We start from the raw sequence: 22,517 nt of genomic DNA, 5'->3' as shown, positions 1-22,517 counted from the left end.
GACTAGGGCTCATCTGACACACCACCTCCTGTTTCACTTTCACATACAGAGTGTGGATGTCAGTTCCTCAGTATCAACTGTTTTTCTTGGCAGAGTTGCTCTTATTATGCTATCCCAGATGTTCACTCGGATTTAGCCTTTAATTCCGTTCAGTTCCTGGATCCCATCACCAAACAGACCTGCAGAAATCCACAAACCAAGAATGGAGGAAGTAAAAGTTCTGGTTTTACATTAAAACCTATCTGTTGTGCAAGCTCACTTGAGTACTTCTGGTTCTCCTGAATGCAATACAATTCTTACGTGGTGTTTGGATTGAGTTTGTGAATTGTAAATAAGAAATTGTATTTCAGGCTTCCTTCCACACAAGGCTTTTGGACACTCTAAACCTGAGGAGTGGGAGAATGTGTGTTTGTAAAGGAGCTGATGCTCACAGTGAAGAGCCTGAAAGAGTCACCCTGTTCTGCTTTGCTTGTTTGAAATGGAGCAGGGAACTGCTTTCTTTGTTCCCATGTGGAATTTTGTTTATATGGTAGGGAGGAAAGGCAAACGTTTCAACAATCTTACACCAAGTACACTTAATCTTGCTTGAGTAACCTTTCCAGCCCACCAACCACCTACAGCAGGGCTACGCTTCACTAAAGAATTAGTGTATTGTAGATAGAAATAAAACATTTATAAGCAGTGACGGAGGACTCAAAATAATTTAGTTTAATGCTTCATTAATTCTTCTTGCTCCTCTGTTATCACTTTGCATAACCTTTTACTAGTAGCAGGATTCATTAGTTGAAGGTTAAAATTCTGCATTGCCTGTAGGAAGGAGGTGATAAGCAAGCCTTCATCTGCAGCTGACATGCCTGTGATTTGAGCTAGGACTGTATCTAGAAACAAGGAGAGTTTTCATACTCATTCAAGTTTTGGCCTATTATTTGATAGTGCCAATAGAGAAGCTCTCTGACTATTTGCATTTTTTTTGGTAACTATGCAGAAGTGATTTTCTTACTCTCTTAAAATGCAAACTAAACAAAAACTTCTTCAGTGCTCAACTGAACCCTGTCGTGCTGTAGCAGAACAGGCAGAAGCTGTCAGTGTCAAATTTAAGTCACAGCTATTGTAAGTTTTTGTTTTGTTTTGTTTTGTTTTGTTAGAATTAAATGTCCAGTTTTCCACCCTCGAAAAGAATGTTTAGCACAACAGCTAATACTCATCTGAGCAGAAAGACACGTGGAAAGTATCTTCAACTACAATTTTAGGGGAAAGACATTTGGCCAGTATAGCAATATTCTGCTTTGCAAAACATGTTTTGCTTTTTCTGTTTGTTTTCTGCGCCTGTTTTAAAGCTTCACATGCCCCTTGTTTTATCAGCCGGGGACTGTGATCTTTGGCTTCTCTTTGCAGACACAAAATAGAGCCAATTAAGGCTTTCATGTAGCGCAGTCCTGCAGGGAAGCTGCCGTAGTGACCATTAGATTCACCAAGCAGATGAAGCAGAAGTTGAAAATTGTTTCTGGGGATGTGCTTTGTGTTGCTCTCCGCATTGCTTTGTGAATATCTGAAAGGTGATGGAGGCAGCCTTTGAAAAGGGCATGGTCTGAACTGAGAGCTAAGAGGAGGGGAGCTACAGCACAGGTAGAGAATTTCCATGTGCTTCTTTTTTGCTTCAGTGTATTTGCTGCTTCCTGGATTTGAGCCCACATGCAATTACTTTGGCTGTGTGTTTGGGTTCCAGGATGCCATGTACACAGCGTGTATGAATGTGTGTAGAAGGCAGGTGTAAAAAATAGAAAAGAACAAAATGCTGCTTTCCTCTCCAGCACACAGTACTCAGCTCAAGTCCTTGTAAACTTTTTTCCTGCTGGCAGTTTGGGGTTTTCATCCCATGAACCCTCTGAGCTAGTGCTTGCTTTGCTTTGGCAGTTCAGAGAATCAGAGAATCCTAGAATAGTTGGGGTTGGAAGGGACCTTAAAAACCATCTAATCCCAACCCCCTGCCATGGGCAGGGACACCTCCCACCAGACCATGTTGCTCAAAGCCGCATCCAGCCTGGCCTTGGACACCTCCAGGGATGGGGAACCCACAGCTTCTCTGGGCAGCCTGTGCCCCACAGCCCTCAGAGAAAAGAATTTCTTCCTAATGTCTCATCTGAATGCACCTGGCATTACCTCTCTGCTGGGACCAGTACTGATTTACAGTACTTTGTCTTCTCTTGTCACAGCAACTGCTTAGTGCAAATCGCTTAATAATTGGAAATAGAGCTTCTCTTCACACTGAGCAGTTAGAAGATGGCAGTCAGGGTAGAATCCAGGAAGGCTGGAATTTGTGCTGTTTTTCTAATGTCTCTGTTTTTACAGGTTGCCATGCTGAGGTGATTGCATGCTGTAGGTTTGAGTTACCAACACTCCAGTGCAGTTTCCTACTTGGACATGCAGCCTGTTGGTTACCTGAGTGTGTTTTGGTATACGACATTGGTGAATCCTGTGCTGCCTACCGGCTTTCAGACTCTCCTGAGGAGGGTGTACTTTGACTCTCCTAAGGAGGGTGTACAAGAGACATTGCTCAGAATTAATTTAAAGGTGTTGCCAGTTGCTGGGGACACTTAGAAAGTGATTTTAAGATACAGAGCACAGGCTGTGTTTTGGCCTAAAGTAGGCCAGTCTAGGATACAGACCACATTTATGTTTTGGCCTATCAGTAGTCATGTGTGCAGAGCCTGTGCGAGGCCTTCTGCATCCGTTACAATAAAACAGTTGAGGTACTGATTTCAGTAAGCAAAATGTTTGCAGTTTTAAACCTGCAGCTTCTCAATGCCATGCACAGGGCAGTGGCTGAGGGAGGCCGGTCCTTTGGGGATGTTGTCAATTCCTGATTCCCGCTATGAACAATAGCTACGGTAGGCCATACTGACATGTTGTCAAAACAAACCAAAAACATCTGGCTTTTAGATTTGTTTAACTGTGTTAATTGCTAAATAGGATCGTCTGTTGATCCATGTCGAGGAAGGGAAAGGTAGTGAGCTGTTAGAGCACAGTTACCTAAACATGCTGCATTTTTCGCAACAGGAAGTGTTCTGCAGTCGTGTCGGCGACTTCAGGTGCAATTCGTAATGTCTCCACAACATTTCACCTTCTGCATCAAGGCCGTGATAGAAGATGAGCTGCTATGGCTGCCTGGAGTTTTATTAATTCAGGAGTGTTGATGTGTGGCTCAGAATCAGTGTGTTATATTTGAATTGCAGAGAAACCGATTGCTTTAATCCCCCCAAAACACTCTTCCTGCCTCGAGTGTCTGTGCTGCGTAACGTGCTCTGGCATGCGCATGCTTCTTTACACATCAGGACTTCGAAGTGATGCTCCTTGTATTTTTGAAAGTGTATCTATAGTAACAACAATACAAATTTATACTTCCCTACCACCTGGTTTCTGCTGTTGTGCCCACTGCTGCTGCTTCTGTCCCACAAGGTATTTCCACAAACAAAACCAGCTGAAATTGTGCTTCATTTAGGATACCATTTAGGATAAGGAGTTAAAAACAAACATATGGTCTGTGATTATTGTTACTCACAGACTTTTTTAATAAAAAACCCAAACCCATCAAACTTTTAAGATAGATATTTATATATTTAACTACTCCACTTCATCTCGTGTATTTCCTGGTTCATTGTGTATAGAATGACATCTCAAATAGAGAGGCTGCAGCGCGACTTTTGCTCTGCTAGATGTCCTGCTCCGAGAGCAGAACTGGAGCTCTGAGCAGGTAGTGTAACACAAACAGAGCTGTGGAGGACACTTCCAGCTGTGTTTTCTGTTTGTGGCATCTCGCACAGAAATCTGTAACTGTTTTTCTTTTAATTTGATTATCTACCTGCAGCTCGTCTCCTGGAAATTATTTGCTCGTTCTTTGACTTTGATCTCTTCTCTTGAAGCCCGATTTCAAAGGCCTGAGGCTTCATGTGGAGAAGGGAGTCTGTAGATTTCAGCTGAGGGCCTCGTTGCAAGAGGCCTAATAACAGCACCTGGCTTGTTCATGTTTTCAGATAGCTGTAAGTGTTTGTTTTCCACGTGCTTGTATCATCTGTGATTAATAAGACATGGTTGGAGCAGGAAAGTTCATTGTGTTAGCCGTGGAAATGTGCTGTTTGTCCTCTCTGAAGTTGCAGAAAGAAAAGGCTGTGCTCAGGGTTTTGGCAGGCTGCATTTAGTCCCTGATCCCTGCAACAATAATGTATTTAGCTCTGCCGGTTGTTTGCAAGAGAAGCATAATAATTCAGGGGAGCAAAACTTGGTCTGCGATACAATTCTTTTTCCTTCACGTTCCCTGGAGTCTGTTTGGGCTTATTCTTGCTTGGAAGCTGGGAATGGTCTGTCCTGTTTCTTCTCACTGCCCCACATCTTGGCTCTCCATGAAGCTGTCAGAAGAGTTTGCAAAGGGGCGATTAACCATCCAACAAACAGGCGTGGAGTTTGGTGTAGGAATGGATCAATTGAGGGGTTCCCATTAGAAGTTCCTTATCTCCCTTTTCCTCTTGAGTTTGGAGGTGGAATGATAATAATTGCAGTGAAGCTTTCTATTACCTCCTTTATGTTTTCAGTTCAGGTATCAGCGATGTCTTTTGACTGCAGAATTACTGTGGATGCGCAGAGTGGGCTGTGCATTATCTCTATGTGCCTGCCCTAAGTGTTCTTGGACTTGAAGCTGTAGCAAGACACTCAGAGATCTGATAACTGTTACCATGGGTGACAATTTCCATTTTGCTCCTCCAGAGGGTGAGTCTTCTGAGAAATTACACAGATCTCTGACAGTTCAAATTAACTCCGCTTGGCCCTCGAAACTTCTTAGTGCTTTCTCTCAATTCTTGCACGCTGGCTGTGACAGGCAGGCTTGTCGCATTGCTGAAGCTAACAAAAATCTTAGATTTCAGCTGTATTTGAAAGGAGGCATGGCTGTGGTACAGCCAAAAGGCAGAGCTGGGGCAGGGTCCCGCAGTCCCACCCGCGTGGTGCTGTGATGCTCAGCCCCACCTCAGGGTGCTGAGGAGCAGGTTTGGGGGTCTCACAGGGCTTGGGGTGGCAGCAGGAGGCAGGACGTCTGCCTTCCACTACACGTGGCCTGTCTTCTGCTGCCCCTTGGGATAGCTCAGTCACGGGAGTCTCCGTAACGCTGTGGCACCGTCACCATGCCGTGCTTTGGTGGTGGCTGAATTTTCTGAGTTTGTCATGCTTCTGGGCTTGAATAATCACAGTTCATTGATTGTGGCTTCTTTTTCCTAATCCTTAAATTGATGCTCAGATCTTAGCCTTAATCCAAGGGTTTTTATCCATGCCAGGGGTATGAAATCAGCAGGAATGATCAGGCTTGATCAGGTTTGTGTCCCAAACGGAAAATTCGCTGGAGCTACTTAAAAAGAAGAGTACTAGTGAAGATCTCTTTTCCATCACCTGTGTATTCCCACCTGTTTCATATTTCTACACCATCCTGCTCTCTGGTGCTGTCCCACTAGCAAGATGACAGCTCCTTCTGTGCTGGTGACCCAATTTTTGAATACTTTTGTCTTCTGTGCTTTGAGAAATGATTTTTGGAAGTGGGGTGAGGACAAATAGGAAGAAAGTGCCAACAGCCTTGATCTGTGGTTCAAAATATGTGTGTCTTACCAAATGCCACGCAAAGTGCTACAGGGTGGGTGCCCCACCCTGAACTGACAGAGGAAGTCATGAGCATATTTGCAGCTCTTTATCTCATCTTTTTACGAAAGCATATAGTAAACAAGAGAGAGAAACTAGAATTTGGTTCAGAGAGGAGGCGAAGAGCTGCAGTGGTAGGCCTTGCCTCTCTGAGTTATTCTGAGGTTGGTTTTGGACAGGACATGAGCTTCTCTTTGTCATAACAAAGATTTTAATTTTCCTTCATGAGCTGGTCTAAATGACAAGCAGGATTCTTGATTCAGCCTTTCACATTTAGCTGTAGTTTTCCACAAACACTGCACGTTGTCTGACCAACTGATCTGCAGTTCAGGTATTGCCTATGAAGAACATTGCCTGTGCTGTCCGTCAAGTGCTCGATGCTGTGTGTGACCAAGGAAAGCTCCCTTGCTGTCTCTTCCCTGTGTACAGGTCTGATAGACAATTCCTATTCTGAAATCTTACCCGATTTCAGAAGGTTTTGCAGCCTCCCTAGACATCTGAGCTATGAGGATCTCTGAAGACCCTTTTGCATTATTTGGCTCCTTGCAAATCTTGGTGTCTTCCATCAACTGCAGAAGCAAATGCAGAGCGTGTGGCTTCTTTGACCTTCCTCTCTGAGGGGCTGGATCCTTCCATCCCCTTCCTCTGCCATGTTTCATTCTTAGAGCGGTTCTGATTCCACTTAGTTCTCACACTGGGTAACAGGAACTCAAGTATCTTTATATGACTGTCCTTGAAAGCTTTGCAAGGCGTAAATTGGCTTTTGTATGCTGCAGGGTAAATAATCCCTGAGCAGAAAATGTTTGGACCATTTTGCCCAGCTTTTTGTTTCTGCTGTTACGTTGGAGATTTGGGCTGAGCCTTGGTTTCCCGAGTCACCTTCGTTACAGGCAGCACCACCTGGACACTTTGCAGCAGAATCTCCCTTCACTCACACATCGTCATCTTCAAAACATGACGTGGGCTGAGGGAACACTGAAGTTACGCACTGCAGTTTTGGACGCAGTTTCACAGGAATTAATACATCAGCTTGAAGCAAAGATGAGTGATTTCCATTGCTGTGCTTTGTATGGAAAGGAATTTGTCATCGTAGATGCTCCGGTGTGGCTGCTGCCTCCCTTTGGGGGTCAGACGGAAGGCCAGCAGTTGCAGTGCCCTAGCTGCAACCATTTCTGCAGTAGGGTGGAGGCACAACGCAGTTGCATCACTCATCTCCAGAGAGCTTTCTCTTGGTAGCTGAGGGTGTGACCACAGAGATTGTAACGCTTCAGGAATCCTGCGAGGAAGCATCGTTGTCCACAAGTAGCAGAGAGAACGAAAAACTGGAATGTGTGTGGTAGGAGGTCCTCAGGAGGTCCTTGCAAGCCAGCCCAGCGGCGGTAGGAAACTCGTGTCCTGCTGGCGGTCACCCTAAAGCTGGTGCTTCTTCTCCTAGCAGTTGGTGCTGCAACTCGCCACGTGGCTGAGTGGGACAAAGCCCTGTACACCTCTGTCCCAAACACTTCTGGTGATGGTGGTATCCCTTTGATCCCTGCAGTAAGCCACGTGTAATGCCTGCTGCGTGGGACGTGGTGCTGAGAGCCGTTTCCTCCTTCAGGCTGTTCCCCAAGGTGCATGGGGCAGGCTGCAGGCTCTGGGGCCGTGCTTCAGCATCATGGGGGCTCCCACTGCAGCACGGGCTTCAGCCCCAGCCGCTCCTTTCTGGCTTTGGCTGCCCGTGCAGCTTTTGCTAAGTTTTGCTGACACAATTATTTGTGGAGCCGGGCTGTAAATGAGCATACCGATCCAGGTTAAAATAACTCTTTCAAAACAACCGTGATCCGAGGCCACAAACTGTTGTGTCAGCATAACTGAGGGCTAGCGGGCTTTGTCCCAGGCCCAAGTGCAGGAGTGAGGGCAGAAAGTAGAAACTCCGTTTATTGGGGATGAAAATATCACACATATATCACATACAGACAAAAGCACAAGGGCAGGCAAAGGTACAGCGAACTGAAAGGGGGCCTGGTGGAAATTCCTTCTACATTCTTCAATATCTCAGTACCAGAGAAATACAAATTTTCTATCAACAGCTAACCCTGCTATTGTAGGCTGTCAAGTTCTTCTTTCTCTGGCAACACTGTCTGGTCAGCAGCGGCTCCCCCAAGTTTTGCAAGCAAAGCTGGCAAGGTTGGCCATGCAGTTAGCAGGGTCAGGATTCGCACTGAGTTAAATAGCACCCCATTTGGGGAGGGGCACGTGCCACAGGGAGGAGGCAGTCACCTTTTGGTGACAGACCCTAAGGTCTGTGTCTGATACTATGCACTGCTTTCAGTAATTCTGTTTAAACAAGGGAATCGTGTGTATTTTTTAAGCTGGCGGGTTAGGAAGCTGGGAGGAAGGCAGGATGGGGGGCTCACAATATTCTGGAGAAGCTGAGAAATGAAATGTTGGGGATGGGGAGAAAAACGCAGAATTCCTGCCTTTTGGTACATCCAGCCAGTGGCATGAACTGAGGATGGAGAATCCCGGCTGGAGAGCAGCTCCGCAGAAGAGGATCGGAGACCTTTCACGGTTTGTGAGCCAAGCACAAGTAAACAGTGTTACATGTTTTATGCACCCAAGAAAAGGCAAACAGCCTGACACGTGGAACTGAGAAGTCTTATTGAATAATCTTTAGCTCTCTGAAACACTGATAAAGCCTAGGCTGGAATATATACCCAATTTTGGGCACTGTACTTCAAGAAAAATGCAGATCAACTGGAAAAAGTCCAGAAGAGAGTAAACAAGCAAAGGTCTGGGAAATGTTATCTGTAAAGGAAGGATGAAATAACCGGCTTTGTTCATTTTATCCAGCAGAAGAGAGAACCTAAGTTTTCAAATATATAGGGATAAACGCAAAGAGGAAGAAAATAGGTTGTTCTCTGTAATTATTGCAGGCAAGGCAAGGAATAATGAGTATAAGTTGTAGGAAGGGAAATACAGTTTAGACATACAGAAAGGTTTTTCAGGTAGCAAGCTCTGGGATAATTTCTCTGCAATATAATGCTGCATTTTTTCATTAGTGGTCTTCAAGAACAGGATAGACAACCCGCTGTAAGGAACAGCCTAATATATTTTCTCCAAGCCGTGCAGTCAGAAAGGATCAGGTGCTAGGAGTTCCTTCACGTTGTGGGGTCCTATTTGCTGCTTCAGGTACCAGGGGCCGTGCATGCACGACCTGCTTTGGTGGCAGGAGCCCTGCCCCAGCCGGTGCTGGGCACCGTCTGCCTCCCAGCCTCAGTCTTCTGCAGAAAGAATTGTGTATTTTTTTATTATTATTTTTTTCCATTTGCTCCAGTACAATATTCATCGTTACGTGGCCAGCAGAATGTGCAAGGCTTAGTTAACTTCAGACAGAGCGGGGTTTTACAACAGACACCCTCCTCTGACATGGCAGCCCCATCCTAGATTGCTGAGGGAAGCAGGGAAGGATTTGTGCCCTCTTGACATTTCCAGAGGTCAGATATGAAGTCCTCTGTCGTGTTGCCAGCACAGCGAGCTCCAGCCCCGTGCTTGTTTGCAGAGAGCTGGTCGTGAGAGACTGACATTGTTTTTGCAAGGGTCTTCCCGTAGCAGTTTTGCATTGCTTACTATTTAATGTGTATGGGATTTGGGGGAGGGGGGTTCTTTTTTTTTCCTTTGACTCGGGGATCCTTTTTGTCTTGGTTTTATTCTTCCTATTGAAGATTTTCCTGGACTACCTGTGAAATCAGCTGAACGCCTGCAGTTGACTTTCCTGAGCAGTTGCCGTGGCCAGGGAAATGTCACTTAAAGTTCATGTCCTGCCTCACGCTGACGGCAGAGGTAGGAAGGGGAGAGCGAAGAATTACTGCCGTGCCGGCACATTCTAGGGGGAGAGGGATTTGGAGGACTCAAGAAGAGGCTTGCTGCGCTTGTTTCCAGCGTAGATTTTGATGGTGATTTATCTATCGCCCGGTATCTTTGCCCAGGATTGCCTGAGCTTAAGGAAGCTTTTACTTCACTTTTCCGTGATACGTGTACCACGAGAGAAATGTGTTCAAGCTCATGCATATATTCACAAGCAGTCCATGGGGCTTGAGAAGAGCATTTCCCAGCGGGATTTGCTGCTTGTGGTCATGACAATGCGGTGGCCATACTGCGCGGCTATTAATGTCTCAGCTGGCCAGTACATTTTTTTCTTTATGTTATTTTTTTCAGTTATTGCAAAACCATCTCTCTGCCCATACACTACTTATCCCAAAGTGCAATCAGAGCACTCCCATTTGCCAGCTTGCATAACTTTCTCTGGTGATTTCTCCCGGCTTGTGTGAAATTCGATTGTATGAAACCATCTTTAATCTGAACAGGAACTGTTTTGCCCCAGCAGTTGTATACTCACTATGGTTAGTGCTCAGTTGTTGCTTACTTACTCTACAAATTACTCTTCATTCACTGCTGTAGCCTGAATCTCATTATGGGGCACCGGTGTGTTCATAATTCCTAGCATATTGACTAACTTGTACTTTTTACCCTGTTTTTGTAAATGTAGAGGGACACTGCCTATATTTCACAGGAGGTATTTCTGTCTTAACATTTTGTCTTTGTTGGCTCTGCATTTTATTCCGTAGGAAAGTTCAGAAGCTTATGCATGCATTGGAAGTAGCTTCCTGCATTGCATCTAAGCAAGCTTTTTAATTTTTGAATAGCATTTTGATATTTCATTATTAAGTTACATTTGAGAAATATTTTAATCATTGGTCTCAAGTGAAAAAGAGTACAAGGAGACTGTATTTTGGAGGATGTGCATGCAACACCTCGGAGTTACTGACTGCACAAGTTGAGATTTCTGGCTTCAAAAGCCTTGCAACTTGCCTTTAAAGCTGCAGGATTTTTTAACGTTGGTGCTTATCTTGATGGTAATTTAGAAACTCCATCGAGCAGTTTTAAATATAAATACTTCCTAAATATGAAAGGAAATGAGTTCTGTGCCCTTCAGGCAGTTCTGAATACAAGCTACAATGCAATTGTTGTAGCAAGCAAACGGCTCGTGGATTTGGGAAAGCATGAGGAGCAAGTGACGCTTCTCAGTGCTGAGTTAGGAGTAATGTCACCCCCTTTCTCCAGTTTTACCGTGGGACGTGAGCTTTGTGTGCTGCAGGGGAGCCAGGCAGAGCGAGAGATTCCTCCAGGGTTAGTACGGTCCTGGACAGCAGAGGATCGGTTTCTTAAAACCTGATCCATTTTGGCTCTGCTCTTTTACTAGGCCTGAGGGGGCGAGGAGGTCTGCTGTTAATTCCTCAAGTCTTGGTTATCTGTCAGCAGGCAGATATACTTTCCTGTCCAAGTGTTCCCGTTGTCCTGCTAGTTTCTGTTACACAGAATATATACGTCCTGCTGGGGACCTACAGAATTTGTGACCAGCCCTTGCCTGTACACAAAGCACAGGTGCGGATTAATGAAAGACTTGCAGCTTCCTATGACATTACAAGGTAGTAAAGAGGATTTACAGTTCATTAGGATCCTCCCCCATCCTTCCAACCATTTCACGTATCTCTTCAGTGTTTTGGTGCCGTTCTCTTATTTAAGGGTCCGGGGTGTTTTACGCCATGCTGAAACTTGGGAAAGGCATTTGCTGGAGGGAGATTTTTGCCTTGTGTTCATGGCCCCCACTTGGTGAACAGTGGTTAGCTCTCCTAGAAGTGGAGCCCAAATTATTCTCTTCAGTAGCCCACAGAAAATCCAGCTCCTGGAGCTCCTTTGCTGTCAAGCAGAGCATGTCAGTTCACATTGCTTTATACCAGCTGGAGATCTGGTCCAGCGTGTTGACAGATGCAGGAGGCAGTTGCTGTGGTGTATTTGTTAATTTAGTTGGCCTGAAAGGACATGGCATTCTTACTCATTCTCTCTTTTTTTTTCTCAACAGCTCTGAAAAGTCCAGCTGCATTTCATGAACAGAGAAGGAGTTTGGAGCGGGCCAGGGTAAGATGCAGTATGCTCTTCGAGGTTTTAGGGAAGTCAGGAGGAGTATGTCTCGTATTTTGGGCATCCTGTAGCTGTTGATGCGATGCAGAAGGAAGTCCTTCATGCTCTGGATGTAACACAATGCTGCGTAGACACGGATGTATAGGGTGGGCTGTTCTTCAGCTTCTGCGTGGTGGTGGTTACCCCTCAGTGAACTAGTTGTGCCTGAAAGCCACTGAAAACAATGCTTGGATTTTTCCTGTAGGTCCATGATATTCTTCTTCCCCACCACCCAGTTACTTTACATTGTTATTTATGTCATATTATGCTGTATTATGTTATGTAAACTTAATTGAGAAGATCCCAACACTGAAGTCACACCCACTTCTGGCTCTGTCGAAAGAGGAAGCCAGGCCTGAGCCAGGCCTCACACTTCGTGTTGCACCTTTGCTAACTGGGGGTTTCTTGATTTCTGTTCCTCAGAAGGTCTCTGGGGACAGTGGTTTGTTGTTTTTTTTTCTGATTGGCCTACAGGGGAAATAAAAACTCGTATGACTCTGGGCTAAGTTCTGTTTTAAAAGTGAAAGCAACATAAGACTAAAGAACAGCTGTGATGAAAACCTGTCAGACAGCGTTGCCACTTTAAACTTGATGGAAAGCTTGGAACAACGAGTTTTGCATTATGACCAGTGTCCCAAAGGCTTTATTTCTTCTTCCTCATTTAATAAAACCTTCTTACCAAGCTAATATTTTGGTGTGGGCAACCGAGCAAGTATGGTGCAGTTTTCTGACTGTCTTCCATATGAATTTCCTGTAAGGCCCATTCCGCTGGGCAGTACTCAGCAGTCTGTTCACCTCTGCTCCCAGATTCCCGTTGCTGGATGTGTGCAGGGTAACAGGCTCAGTCTGGGCAGGGTCATCTCCGTGCATTGCTCTGTAGCACATTCTCCAAAGACAGAGCTAAAAGCAGCTCTGGAAATGAAATGGGTCTTGTCATAGCATTTAGATTTTGCCTGCCAAGGGAGTGCATGGGGTCTTTAGCTTAACAAACAGCTTATCCTGAAACAAAGAAGATTATGCCCAAACCACAAGTCGGCATCAAATGCCAGCAGTATATGAAAGTCTTTGCTGTGAACATTGGAACCAACATGTCTGTCCTTTAATGCGAAAAGAAATGTCTTGTGTTTCACCCTGACACGTTAGTGGTTTTGCATAAAAAGCAAAAAGAGGGCTTCGGGTCCTGAGGAAGTCCTTTCCAGTTTCTGTTCCACAGGGCAGCAGAACACTCTTACACTGAGGGGATGTCCAGTGGGAGGTCATCTTCAGAATAAACTCACTCTGTGGGTGCCTTGGGACAGAAAATAATGTCCCTTCACTGGTCAGTGTTTACTGAGATCTCAGAAGCAACTAAGGATGGTTGTTTCTCTTGGTTGTGCTGTCCCAAGATCACCTCACTCCTGTGCCTGATCAACTAAAACTGGTTTTGCTTTTCTGTTTTGCTGCAGACAGAGGACTATCTGAAACGGAAAATCCGGTCCAGGCCAGAGAGATCAGAGCTGGTTAGGATGCACATTCTGGAAGGTATGGCACACATGAAACAGAAGGACATCAACCACAAACATTGTCTTAACTACTTGTTTAGTAGCTTTCTGTATTGACTCTGGACCCCCAAATCTTTCCTGTAGTCGGGAGTTGGCAGAAGATCATGATTTCTTGGGAGGGATCCAACAACCTTTGCATGGAGATTCTCAGAAAAATCTGTTAGGTAAACTCAAATTGTGCAGTTTTGTGCAGCTGAAATGAAATGGAATTGGTAGGGATTGCTCTTCTAACGGAAGACACTGTAAAATATCCAGAGTGGGAGTAAGGCAGATCTGATCTAATTAATATGCACCTCAGTTTCAGAGAGGGAGTACTACCCTGCTGCTGAGTGCCACATCTTTGGACACACCTGAAAGGGAAAAGGTGAATGAGAATCAGGTGACATTAGTTTGGGAGCAGTGAATTTGTCCTATTCTAGAGTCACGGAAGCTACTGTAGCATCTTTATAACTTCAGTATATGTAATATCTGTAATATATCTGTAACATCTTTACACTGTGTAGTTATCTAGCATTATCTGCAATTATTTTCCTGTGCAGCTATCTATCAGTGTCTACAGTTACCTTTCTGAACAGAAGTCAAATACTGCTAAAGTGCATAGGTTGACCGTTGCTGGACTGATGCCATTTTATTTACTTTCCCCTGAACAGAGACCTCGGCCGAACCCTCCTTGCAGGCTAAGCAGCTGAAGCTAAAGAGAGCCAGGCTGGCAGATGACCTCAATGAGAAGATAGCGCAGAGGCCAGGCCCCATGGAGCTGGTGGAGAAGAACATCTTGCCTGTGGAATCCAGCCTGAAGGAAGCCATTATAGGTGAGGCCAGAGGAGGATCTTTGTGGAAGGCGTTGCCCACATGTGGCTGTGATTTCCTGTCATTTCACCTGCCTGCTTAAGGGAGTGCGAGCCCATTGTTGGCCTTGTTTTCCTGTTGCAGAATCGCAGCCTTTCAGCCCCCGGGATTCTGAAAAACAAAACTCCCTCTGGCACAGATAGTAGTACAGAGTCATTAAATTATGTGTGTGGACATTAGATTATGAGTGTGGACATCCTGGAATAATATGAAAGTCTTTGCATACCCTGAAGGCTTGAAAGACTGCTGTAGCTTGCATTCCCTGGATTCTCTCCTTAAAAATCTCTCTGGGTATAACACATCAGCAACCTTGGTCAGGGAGAACCCACTGACGGACTCAGATCAGGGAGAGGAGACAGAATATAAACAGGTGTGATGAAACAAAAGCTGTCTGTGAACTTACAAACTTCAGAGAATTCAATCCCTTTAAAAATAAACCAGAACAGATGTAAATCATGCCAGCGCCATTCCAAGGGCTGAAAGGAATGCTGAGGAGTAGCCTGCCCACTGCCTCAGCAGTGCTCTTTCCCATTTCCCCTGGGCTGAGCAGTCTGCGTGTGTCTGTGGTTATTCGTCCCCTCAAACACACACAGCTACTTTAAAGACAAATGGGACACAACTGTGAGCAAGGCCACATACTTAGCATGAAAAACAAAAAGGACAGTGCTGTGGGAGAGCCTGGCTTCACTGCTGCAGAAGAAATAACTGTAGAAGAGAAAGAGTGAATTTGTGAACTGGAGTGTTAAGAGATGTGGCTTGCTTCTGACTTTGAGAATATCACATCTCCCTGGATTTCAGTTGTTCTTGTGTTAGGTGCGAAAGATTCCTGCTTACCAGGTTTATTTTGAGATGAATTGCTGCTTGTGGGACACGCAGGCAGGCAGAAATGCTAACAGCAGTCAGGGCCACTTCTTAATCCATAGCCCTTGCTGCTTGTAAGACTGGAGAACAATTTGGGATTCTGTCTTGAAGAGTGATTCTATCTTCCACCACCTAGGATGAACACCAAAGAAACCATGACTCGGCCTTAAACTGCCTGACCTTTTTCCGTGGTGCCGAATGATCAGCAAGTAGGCTGATCGTTTGCTGATCCCACGGTTCTGGGTTTGGGCAGGGTTAAGTTGCTGATGTTGTACTTCCTGATCTTGTCTTGCTGGTTCACCCCAGCATCGTTTTATTCTACTGATAGCATCGTTTTGTTCTACTGATAGCAGAGACGAATGTAAACACTTCAGATGGATCCACGCTGGGCTTCATTCTCTCATTTTTAGCTGTTGCTTTAAGCACTGCTCAGACACAAGTCTCTCCATGCCTTCAATATCTTTATGAAACATCTAGGGGCAAGTGAGATAATTCCTTAATTCTCTTTTGAAGCCCACAGCTGGTGTTTGTCTTTTCAGTTGGACAGGTGAACTACCCAAAGGTTGCAGACAACTCCTCCTTTGACGAGGACAGCAGTGATGCCCTCTCCCCCGAACAGCCAGCCAGCCATGAGTCCCAGGGGTCTGTCCCATCGCCGATGGACTCGCGGATTTGTGAGCCTCTCCCTAGCACCACTGGCACATCACTAGCTCAGGTGAGGACGGGGGGGCCTCCTGCAGTGCCCTGGAGCTTCACAGCCACTGCTGATGTGTGGCAGAGGGTCCTGAAATGTGAGGGTGTTAGCCCTGTGTGGCACTGATGATGCCCTCTGGTTAGAGGTCCCTGTAGTGGTGCCGTGAGGGGAAGGGGGACAGCCGTGATTTGGTGATGCAGCCTGGGTTTGTGCAGCCAGCGCTGGCAGGCAAAGCTGGGGGATGCAGCTGTAGGATTTTGATTCCTCTTCTGCCCTAAGAAGTTGTGCTGCCTCTCAGGAACAACTGAAGGAGTGGGTTAAAGGATCCTCATTACTGACTCGAAACCTGTGCTGTTGCCCTTTAAGTGGGCACTTCCCAGCACCCTGTTAAAATACTTCCTTCCTTGATGTGCGTGCATTATGCCTCTCTCTGTTCCTGCAGGGTACGTCCCAGTTGCAGATCAGTGCGGACTCCAGTGAAACACTTTTCCTACCTGAACAGCCCCCCCCGCCTCTGCCACCTCCACCTCTCCTGCCCCCCAGTCTTACCAATGGAGCGGCTCTTCCTGCTGCCAAGCCCCCTCCGACGCTCATTAAGGTACGGTTTGGGATGATTTCCCTGTGGGTGTAGTCTGAGAGAAAGTAAGGTGGTTACTCTGAAGCAGGTTTGGAGCTGGAAGTGTTATATGAACAGGCATTAAGAAAGGAATGCTTATATACTCACCGGTGTCATCCTCTGATCCTATTTGTAACCTATTTAAGAGGTTCTTCTGGTCCATGAGCTGTTCACCGTCTGTAAACTGGGTCCTGAATGCAAAATGTGTTGAACCAATCGGTATTACCTAGAAGAAGAGACACTGACTCTGCCCTGCATGGACAAATGGTCCGGCGTGCTAGGAAGGATGGATTGCCACCTTTCTGTGACCTGCCTTAGGGTGCTGCAGAGCTGCTGTGGGTGCTGTGGCTGTAGTACTGCCCGACTTAGAGAAGCATGGAAAGGCCCTGAGGTCAAATATGGAGAATTTTCAAACAAAAACCCCAGCGTGCTTTCTGGTTTACCTGGGGCGTTATTTCAGTGTTTCCATTCTTATCTGCTTCCTCTTTTTCCCCCGAATAGCAAAGCCAGCCCAAGTCTACCAGCGAGAAGTCTCAGCGCAGTAAGAAAGCCAAGGAGTTGAAGCCGAAAGTCAAGAAGCTTAAATATCATCAGTATATCCCCCCGGACCAAAAGCAGGACAAGGGAGCTCCTCCCATGGATTCATCCTATGCCAAAATACTGCAGCAGCAGCAACTCTTTCTCCAGCTTCAGATCCTCAACCAGCAGCAGCAGCAGCACTACAACTACCAGACCATCCTGCCAGCTCCACCAAAGTACGGGTCCAAAACGCCAACTCTCTCTTAGGGACGGGCTTGCCCAGTACAGTTAGCATCAAATGGTGTTCTGGGTGGGAGCTGTGAGCCTCGGGTTACGGTGGGCCTCAAAAAGGGCCAGCGTCAGGAGGCTGGATCTAGCCAAAAGCATTGGCGTGCTTTAATGTCTGGGGTGGTGCTCGTGTTTCTGAGCGTGTGTGACTGTGGACATAGATACCTAAATCCCCTCGACTGGCTTCTCGTGCACTGAGGGCCTCCAGTGCCTTTCCACCTTGGTTTTGATGCCCGTGGCTTTTCTTTTGCTGCAGGCCTCCAGGAGAGCAGCAGAGTGGTGCCAGCGCCCCTGCCGTACGCAATCTCTCTGCCACAGTCAGCAGCAGCTCCTCGGTGTCCTCCGCTTCCAGCGGGCTGATGCGACAGAACAGCAACGCTGCAGTGGGCAAGCCAGGCCCTCTCCCTGCCAACCTCGATGAGATGAAGGTAAGCGCTGGTGCTGCTGGCAGCCCTGGGAAACTGCACGGCCCTTTTTTTTTATGCCATTGTCTGTGGAGGAGTCGACACTGAGCAATGTTGCTGAAAAGGGCTGGCGTTGCTGCCCTGCAGTTTGTACCAGACATGCGGGCGTGTTGGCCTGCAGGGGGTCACCTGGCCCTCCCCCAGTGGTTCTGGTGATAGCGTGTGCTGTCTTAATGTTGCCCTCTTCCCCCTCATCAGGTGGCAGAGCTGAAGCAGGAGTTGAAGCTGAGGGCCTTGCCTGTCTCGGGCACCAAGACGGACCTGATCGAGCGTCTCAGAGCCTACCAAGAGCAGAACGGTGCAGCCGGCCCTGCCACCCCCACTCCCAAGCCCAGCACTGCAGCCATTCTCCCCAAAGCTGCCGAAGTGGTGGTGGCCTTCCCTGCTGCCAGGCTGAGCACGGGGCCAGCCCTGGTCACCACGGGCATTGCACCAGCAGAAGTGGTCGTGGCCACGGTCACCGGTGGCAGCGTGATGAAGTTCGGCAGCACGGGCTCGACTCCTCCCGTTTCTCCCACTCCTTCTGAGCGCTCGCAGATGAGCACGGGGGACGAGAACTCGGCCACCGGAGACACCTTTGGAGAGATGGTGACCTCACCCCTGACCCAGCTCACCCTGCAGGCCTCCCCGGTGCAGTTTCTGGTGAAGGAAGAAAGCTCCAAACCTTCCTCCTGCAGCGTGAGCACAGCACCCAGGGCCGAGCGGTGCAGCACCGGTAGCAGCAGAGACGCGGAAGTTAGGGACAAGGACCAGATGCTGCAGGAGAAGGACAAGCAGATCGAGGAACTCACCCGCATGCTGAAGCAGAAGCAGCAGCTGGTCGAGATGCTCAGACTACAGCTGGAGCAGGAGAAGCGCTCTCAGCAGTCCCTGCCGGCCCCAGCGGCTGCGGGAGAACGAGCCGCCCTCGCCCCCAGCCCAGCAGCGTTCGGCGTCCAGGTGAAGAGCGAGAACGGTTTCCTGAGCTGCCCGTCCGCAAAGCCATCCAGTGGCCAAAGCGACCAATTCAGCCCCGCGCCAGCCGCCAGCCAAATGGACACTTCGAATCCAAGCCCAGTGCCAAAGAAAGCCGTGATGGTGAAGCAGGAGGTGCCAGCCGCGGATGCGGAGCCGCCGTGCCAGTCCCACAGCCCGCGGCTCTTCCTCGGCCAGCAAGGGAGCGCCCTGAGCGACCTGATCAAGGGCAGCCCGCCCCCCACCCTCATCACCGACTCCACCGGGACCCACATCGTGCTCACCGTGACCAAGCCGAGCGCTGAGAGGCAGGGCCTCTCGCCCCACGGGAAGGCAGGGAGTAGCTGCCCGGCCTTGCAGGTAGGCGAGGCTCAGGTCCCGTCCCTAGGGTCCAGGTTACCACGGGATGACTTCATACATTGGGAATTCAGTTCAGTAAATACTAAAATGGTATTTTAGTAGGTGTTTTATTGCTCTGAGAGTTCCTGGCTTTGCAAAACAGAGCGGTGTAAGTAAATCTTTCATGGTAGAAATCGTTCTACCACTTTTCGACAGAACAACTGTGCCCATGGTATTAGAAAAAAGAGGATGTATTTCACCTCTTGTTCTTCACTGGAGTGATAGATAGATCCCCTTGTCTACTGAGAGCTGAAATCAGGCCCTGAGAACAGACATTTTGCTTTTTGACTGCTCTTTGTTTTAATGCATGTCGATATTTCGGTGCTAGTGGAGCCTTTCATCAGACATGATGCACTATTCCCCTCTTGGCATGGATCCAGCACTTAACAGAAGTGTTCTGAGTGCTTCTTCCAGGAAGAGATAAATATGTTTTATGGCATAAGTTAAACTCCAGCATCCTCTGTGGTATCGGAGAAAATTTCCATTCTCTGCTGCCGCATTTCTTGCACCTCCAGCAGGGCAAGTGGCAGCAGCCACCATCAGGGACAGGCTGTGTTCACTGCGTAGCTGGTGAGATGCAAGTCAGCCAAATGTCAGCCCCGGCTCACCCCATGTAGTCAGGGATAGGTCCCGTGCTAGGGCTGCCAGCCCCTGAGGGAAGTCACGGAGCCCAGGGAGTTCGAGTGGCACCACCTCCTCGTGTAGGACATAGAATCCCACCCCAGTTTGATTTCTCTCCCTGGTGAAACAGAACAATTGACTTAATTTCCTAAAGAGTCAGGAAAGCCAGATTTAATACACCCTTTAAGAAACTCGATCCTTGCTCCCTGTTGTGCCCGGGGAACAGCTCCTCACCGATACCCTCTTCTTTCCAGAGAGTACAATCATCGCCCGCTAAAACTTCCAGCCAGCCACAGTGTCAGCTACCTGCAAGCACTCCTCAGCAGCCCACGCAGCAGAAGCAGCAGCAGCAGCCCACGCAGCAGCAGAAGCAGCAGCAGCAGCCCCGAGGCCTAAACCAAGCTGTCAGAAAGGTAGCGTGCTGCCTGCTCGCGTTTCTGCCTTGTTTTCCTTCGCTCTGTGCCAGGGTTTGTAGCAGTGGTGGGAAGGGAGCGCACACACACACAGAGTCCTGGTGAGACCATCATCACAGTGAGGTCTCCCAGCACCTTCTCCTGCCTCTGGACAAAATACCAGCTGGAGGTTTAGACAGGAGCTTTCTGTCAACTGAAAATGATGACAGGCACCGCGGGCAGCCTTGGTTCTCAGCGGTGTCCTCAGTTCTTGAAGGAGCGCTGCTGAAATGAAGAGGTGGTTACTGCACGGAGAGAGCTGCCAGAGGGTGGTGTGGGCAGGAGCTTTGCTCTGAAGGTGGTGTCTCAGCTTTGAGAAGGGCAAAAAGATGTGGCCTTTACTATCTGGTACAGCTGAACGTGCTGTATTTGTGTTCCTGCGCCTTGAGCACGCCTGTTAGTTATGTCTTTGTGAAGTGCAACGTGGGATCGAGAAAGGGAGCACCTCTGCCTTTACCCCTCCTCCAAGTGACAGCGCTAAAGAGCCCCTGCTGTGCAGCTCCTCCTTTCCTAGCCCATGTCAGGCTGACTTAGCTCACTCTTTAGCATGTAAATAAGATCAGAGAGAGAAATATTTCTATGAAGAGTTTTTAGAGCTCGGAGGATCATTTCTGGGTCAGGTCCTGGGAAGGATGTGCAGGTAGGAGCCCTTCCTAGTGTAGTCAGAGTGGGATGGCCCCTTCGCAAAGAGTCGGTGCCTTGGTTCGCTTTGAGGCCTTGTGGAAATGCAGCAGGTAAACGCAGGCACCATTTCCCCACAGGCTCCCTGAGCTTGTGTGCTGTGCTGCGGAGGGCACCTGCAGTGACTCTCCTCATCCTTTTGCCTCCCTGTAGGGTCAGAAGCCAGGCCTGCAGGTGGTCACAGGGCAGCAGCCCCCCACCACATTGTCTTTCTCAGCACCTCCAACCCTGCAGCCCTTCTTCCTCAACGCTTTCCACAAAGGGTCCCTGAAAACTGGTGCTCCTGGCAAGGCCGGCCAACCCAGTGTGCCAAAAAAGGTACCCCCCAGCCCGTCCCAGTGGCTGCTGCCACAACGCTGGGGTTTCCAGCCCCTCTCACGTGGAGAGCAGCCCCCAAAGCAGCTCTGGCAGCTGGGGCTTGGGGTTGCTCCTCTCCAGGCGGGCCGCAGAGCAGGTGACCAGGCTTTCCAGGGAAGCAGATGTGGGTTGGATCACTCACAAGCCCCCCGGCCGCACTCGAACATTTCGTATGGGCAGCTGGCTGCTGATTCATCTGGCAAAGCTGAGTCACCAGCACCGCTTCCTGCAGCGCTTGGGGCTTCCTTTGGAGAGCTCCGGTACCGCTCGGTGCTCTGGTGCTCCCCGCCCACCCTCGGGCCGTGAGGTTTGCTGCCTGTCAGGCCCCATCGTGTCGCCAAAGCCGGCGCTGCAGGGAGAGAGGTGGGGGAAAAGAGAGGTCCCGGCTCCGTCGCGAGTGCGGAGGAGGCTGAACAAAGCGAGGGAAATGCCTTCTCTCTCTCTCAAATCCTCGAGGAGTTCCCCCATGTGGACAGATGAAGCTCTCCCCAGCCAGGAGCAGCCTGGTGGTGGTTTGTGGCGTGGTTGCTTTGGTATTAAAAATACCAGCGAGAGCTTTCCAGCTGACAGGGAGGGGAAGTCTGCCTCACGCCCCCGCGGTCAGCGCGCAGGGCACCGAGTACACGGAAGGAGCCGGGCTGCTGGGAGCAGCACGGCGCAGACCTCGCCAAGAGAGGGGGGTGATGGTCTCTCAAAGCAGCCCTGAGCTTTCCCCTGATCGTTCCTTCTGCCTTTGCTCCTAACAGCCCTCATCCCAGCCTGGCTCTCCTGCTGCCCCCTCCCCAGCCCACATGGACCTGGAGCAGCAGCAGCAGCAGCAGCAGCAGCAGCACACGTCGCTTTTTGGAACTCCTCCACCTCCTCTCCCCGTGCCCTCGGTCCCAATGAAAGAGCCACCAGGCTATGAAGAGGCCATGAAGCAACAGCCAAAGGCCCAGGTGAGAGCAGTTCTCCTGTTTCCCTTGGAGAGCAGGTGCAAAGTTGCTGTCGTGAAGCCCTTTAGATTCCCGATCCGGGCCAGGAAAAGAGAACGGAGACCAAACTGTCCCTTTCTGAGCCCTCTTACGGAGAGCTCTGGTGCCGTGCCTCTGGCTGCTCCCTGTACAACAGCAGCCCCACCCCTGGTGCCTAGGGAGCTAACCCGTCCCTCTTCCTCCCCAGGAGAACGGCTGCTCCAGCCAGCAGATGGACGACCTGTTCGATATCCTCATAGAGAGCGGAGGTAAGGAGATGAGGCGGCACTTGCCAGCCCTGGGGCTTCAGCCTGGAAGTGGCAGCCCGCTGATGTGCTTGGCTGTCACCGCTCTTTGCTCCCGCATCCCTGGCAGGCATTAAAGCCTCCAGGGAGACGCCAGCCAGGCATTGGTGTGCTTAAAACGCTTTTTGGTGGCTCTGCTGCATCAAAGCTGGGCACATCTTCCCTGCCACACCGGCCACAGCTTCAATTCCCTGGGGGCGAGCTGCAAAGCGGGGTCCCCGCTGCCCGGCGGGGTGGGAGGGCTCCCGCTGTCTGCGGCGGAGCTTCTCCTCACCCCGCTTCATGCG

The 22,517-nt window shown here is 48.9% G+C and overlaps 1 protein-coding gene across 2 annotated transcripts in view; it reads left to right on the top strand.

The window, feature by feature from the left end:
- MRTFA (myocardin related transcription factor A) overlaps window positions 1-22,517 on the top strand; it is a 75,660-nt gene that overhangs the window by 48,709 nt on the left and 4,434 nt on the right. The window contains exons 3-14 of one of the 2 annotated variants that reach the window (XM_084507067.1): window positions 11,579-11,634; window positions 13,122-13,197; window positions 13,868-14,029; window positions 15,467-15,642; window positions 16,064-16,219; window positions 16,739-16,992; window positions 17,301-17,472; window positions 17,707-18,822; window positions 19,737-19,895; window positions 20,769-20,933; window positions 21,719-21,910; window positions 22,134-22,194. In XM_084507067.1, the coding sequence (XP_084363193.1) occupies window positions 11,579-11,634; window positions 13,122-13,197; window positions 13,868-14,029; window positions 15,467-15,642; window positions 16,064-16,219; window positions 16,739-16,992; window positions 17,301-17,472; window positions 17,707-18,822; window positions 19,737-19,895; window positions 20,769-20,933; window positions 21,719-21,910; window positions 22,134-22,194 (2,745 nt within the window). The remainder of the gene's footprint in view (window positions 1-11,578; window positions 11,635-13,121; window positions 13,198-13,867; window positions 14,030-15,466; window positions 15,643-16,063; window positions 16,220-16,738; window positions 16,993-17,300; window positions 17,473-17,706; window positions 18,823-19,736; window positions 19,896-20,768; window positions 20,934-21,718; window positions 21,911-22,133; window positions 22,195-22,517) is intronic. The other variant, XM_084507068.1, reaches the window with a different exon arrangement.

The sequence above is a fragment of the Aythya ferina genome, assembly GCF_964211825.1.
Source record: "Aythya ferina genome assembly, chromosome: 1".
Lineage (NCBI taxonomy): Eukaryota > Metazoa > Chordata > Aves > Anseriformes > Anatidae > Aythya > Aythya ferina.
Note: the sequence above shows the minus strand (reverse complement) of the source record. Positions and strands in the feature narration are given on the sequence as shown.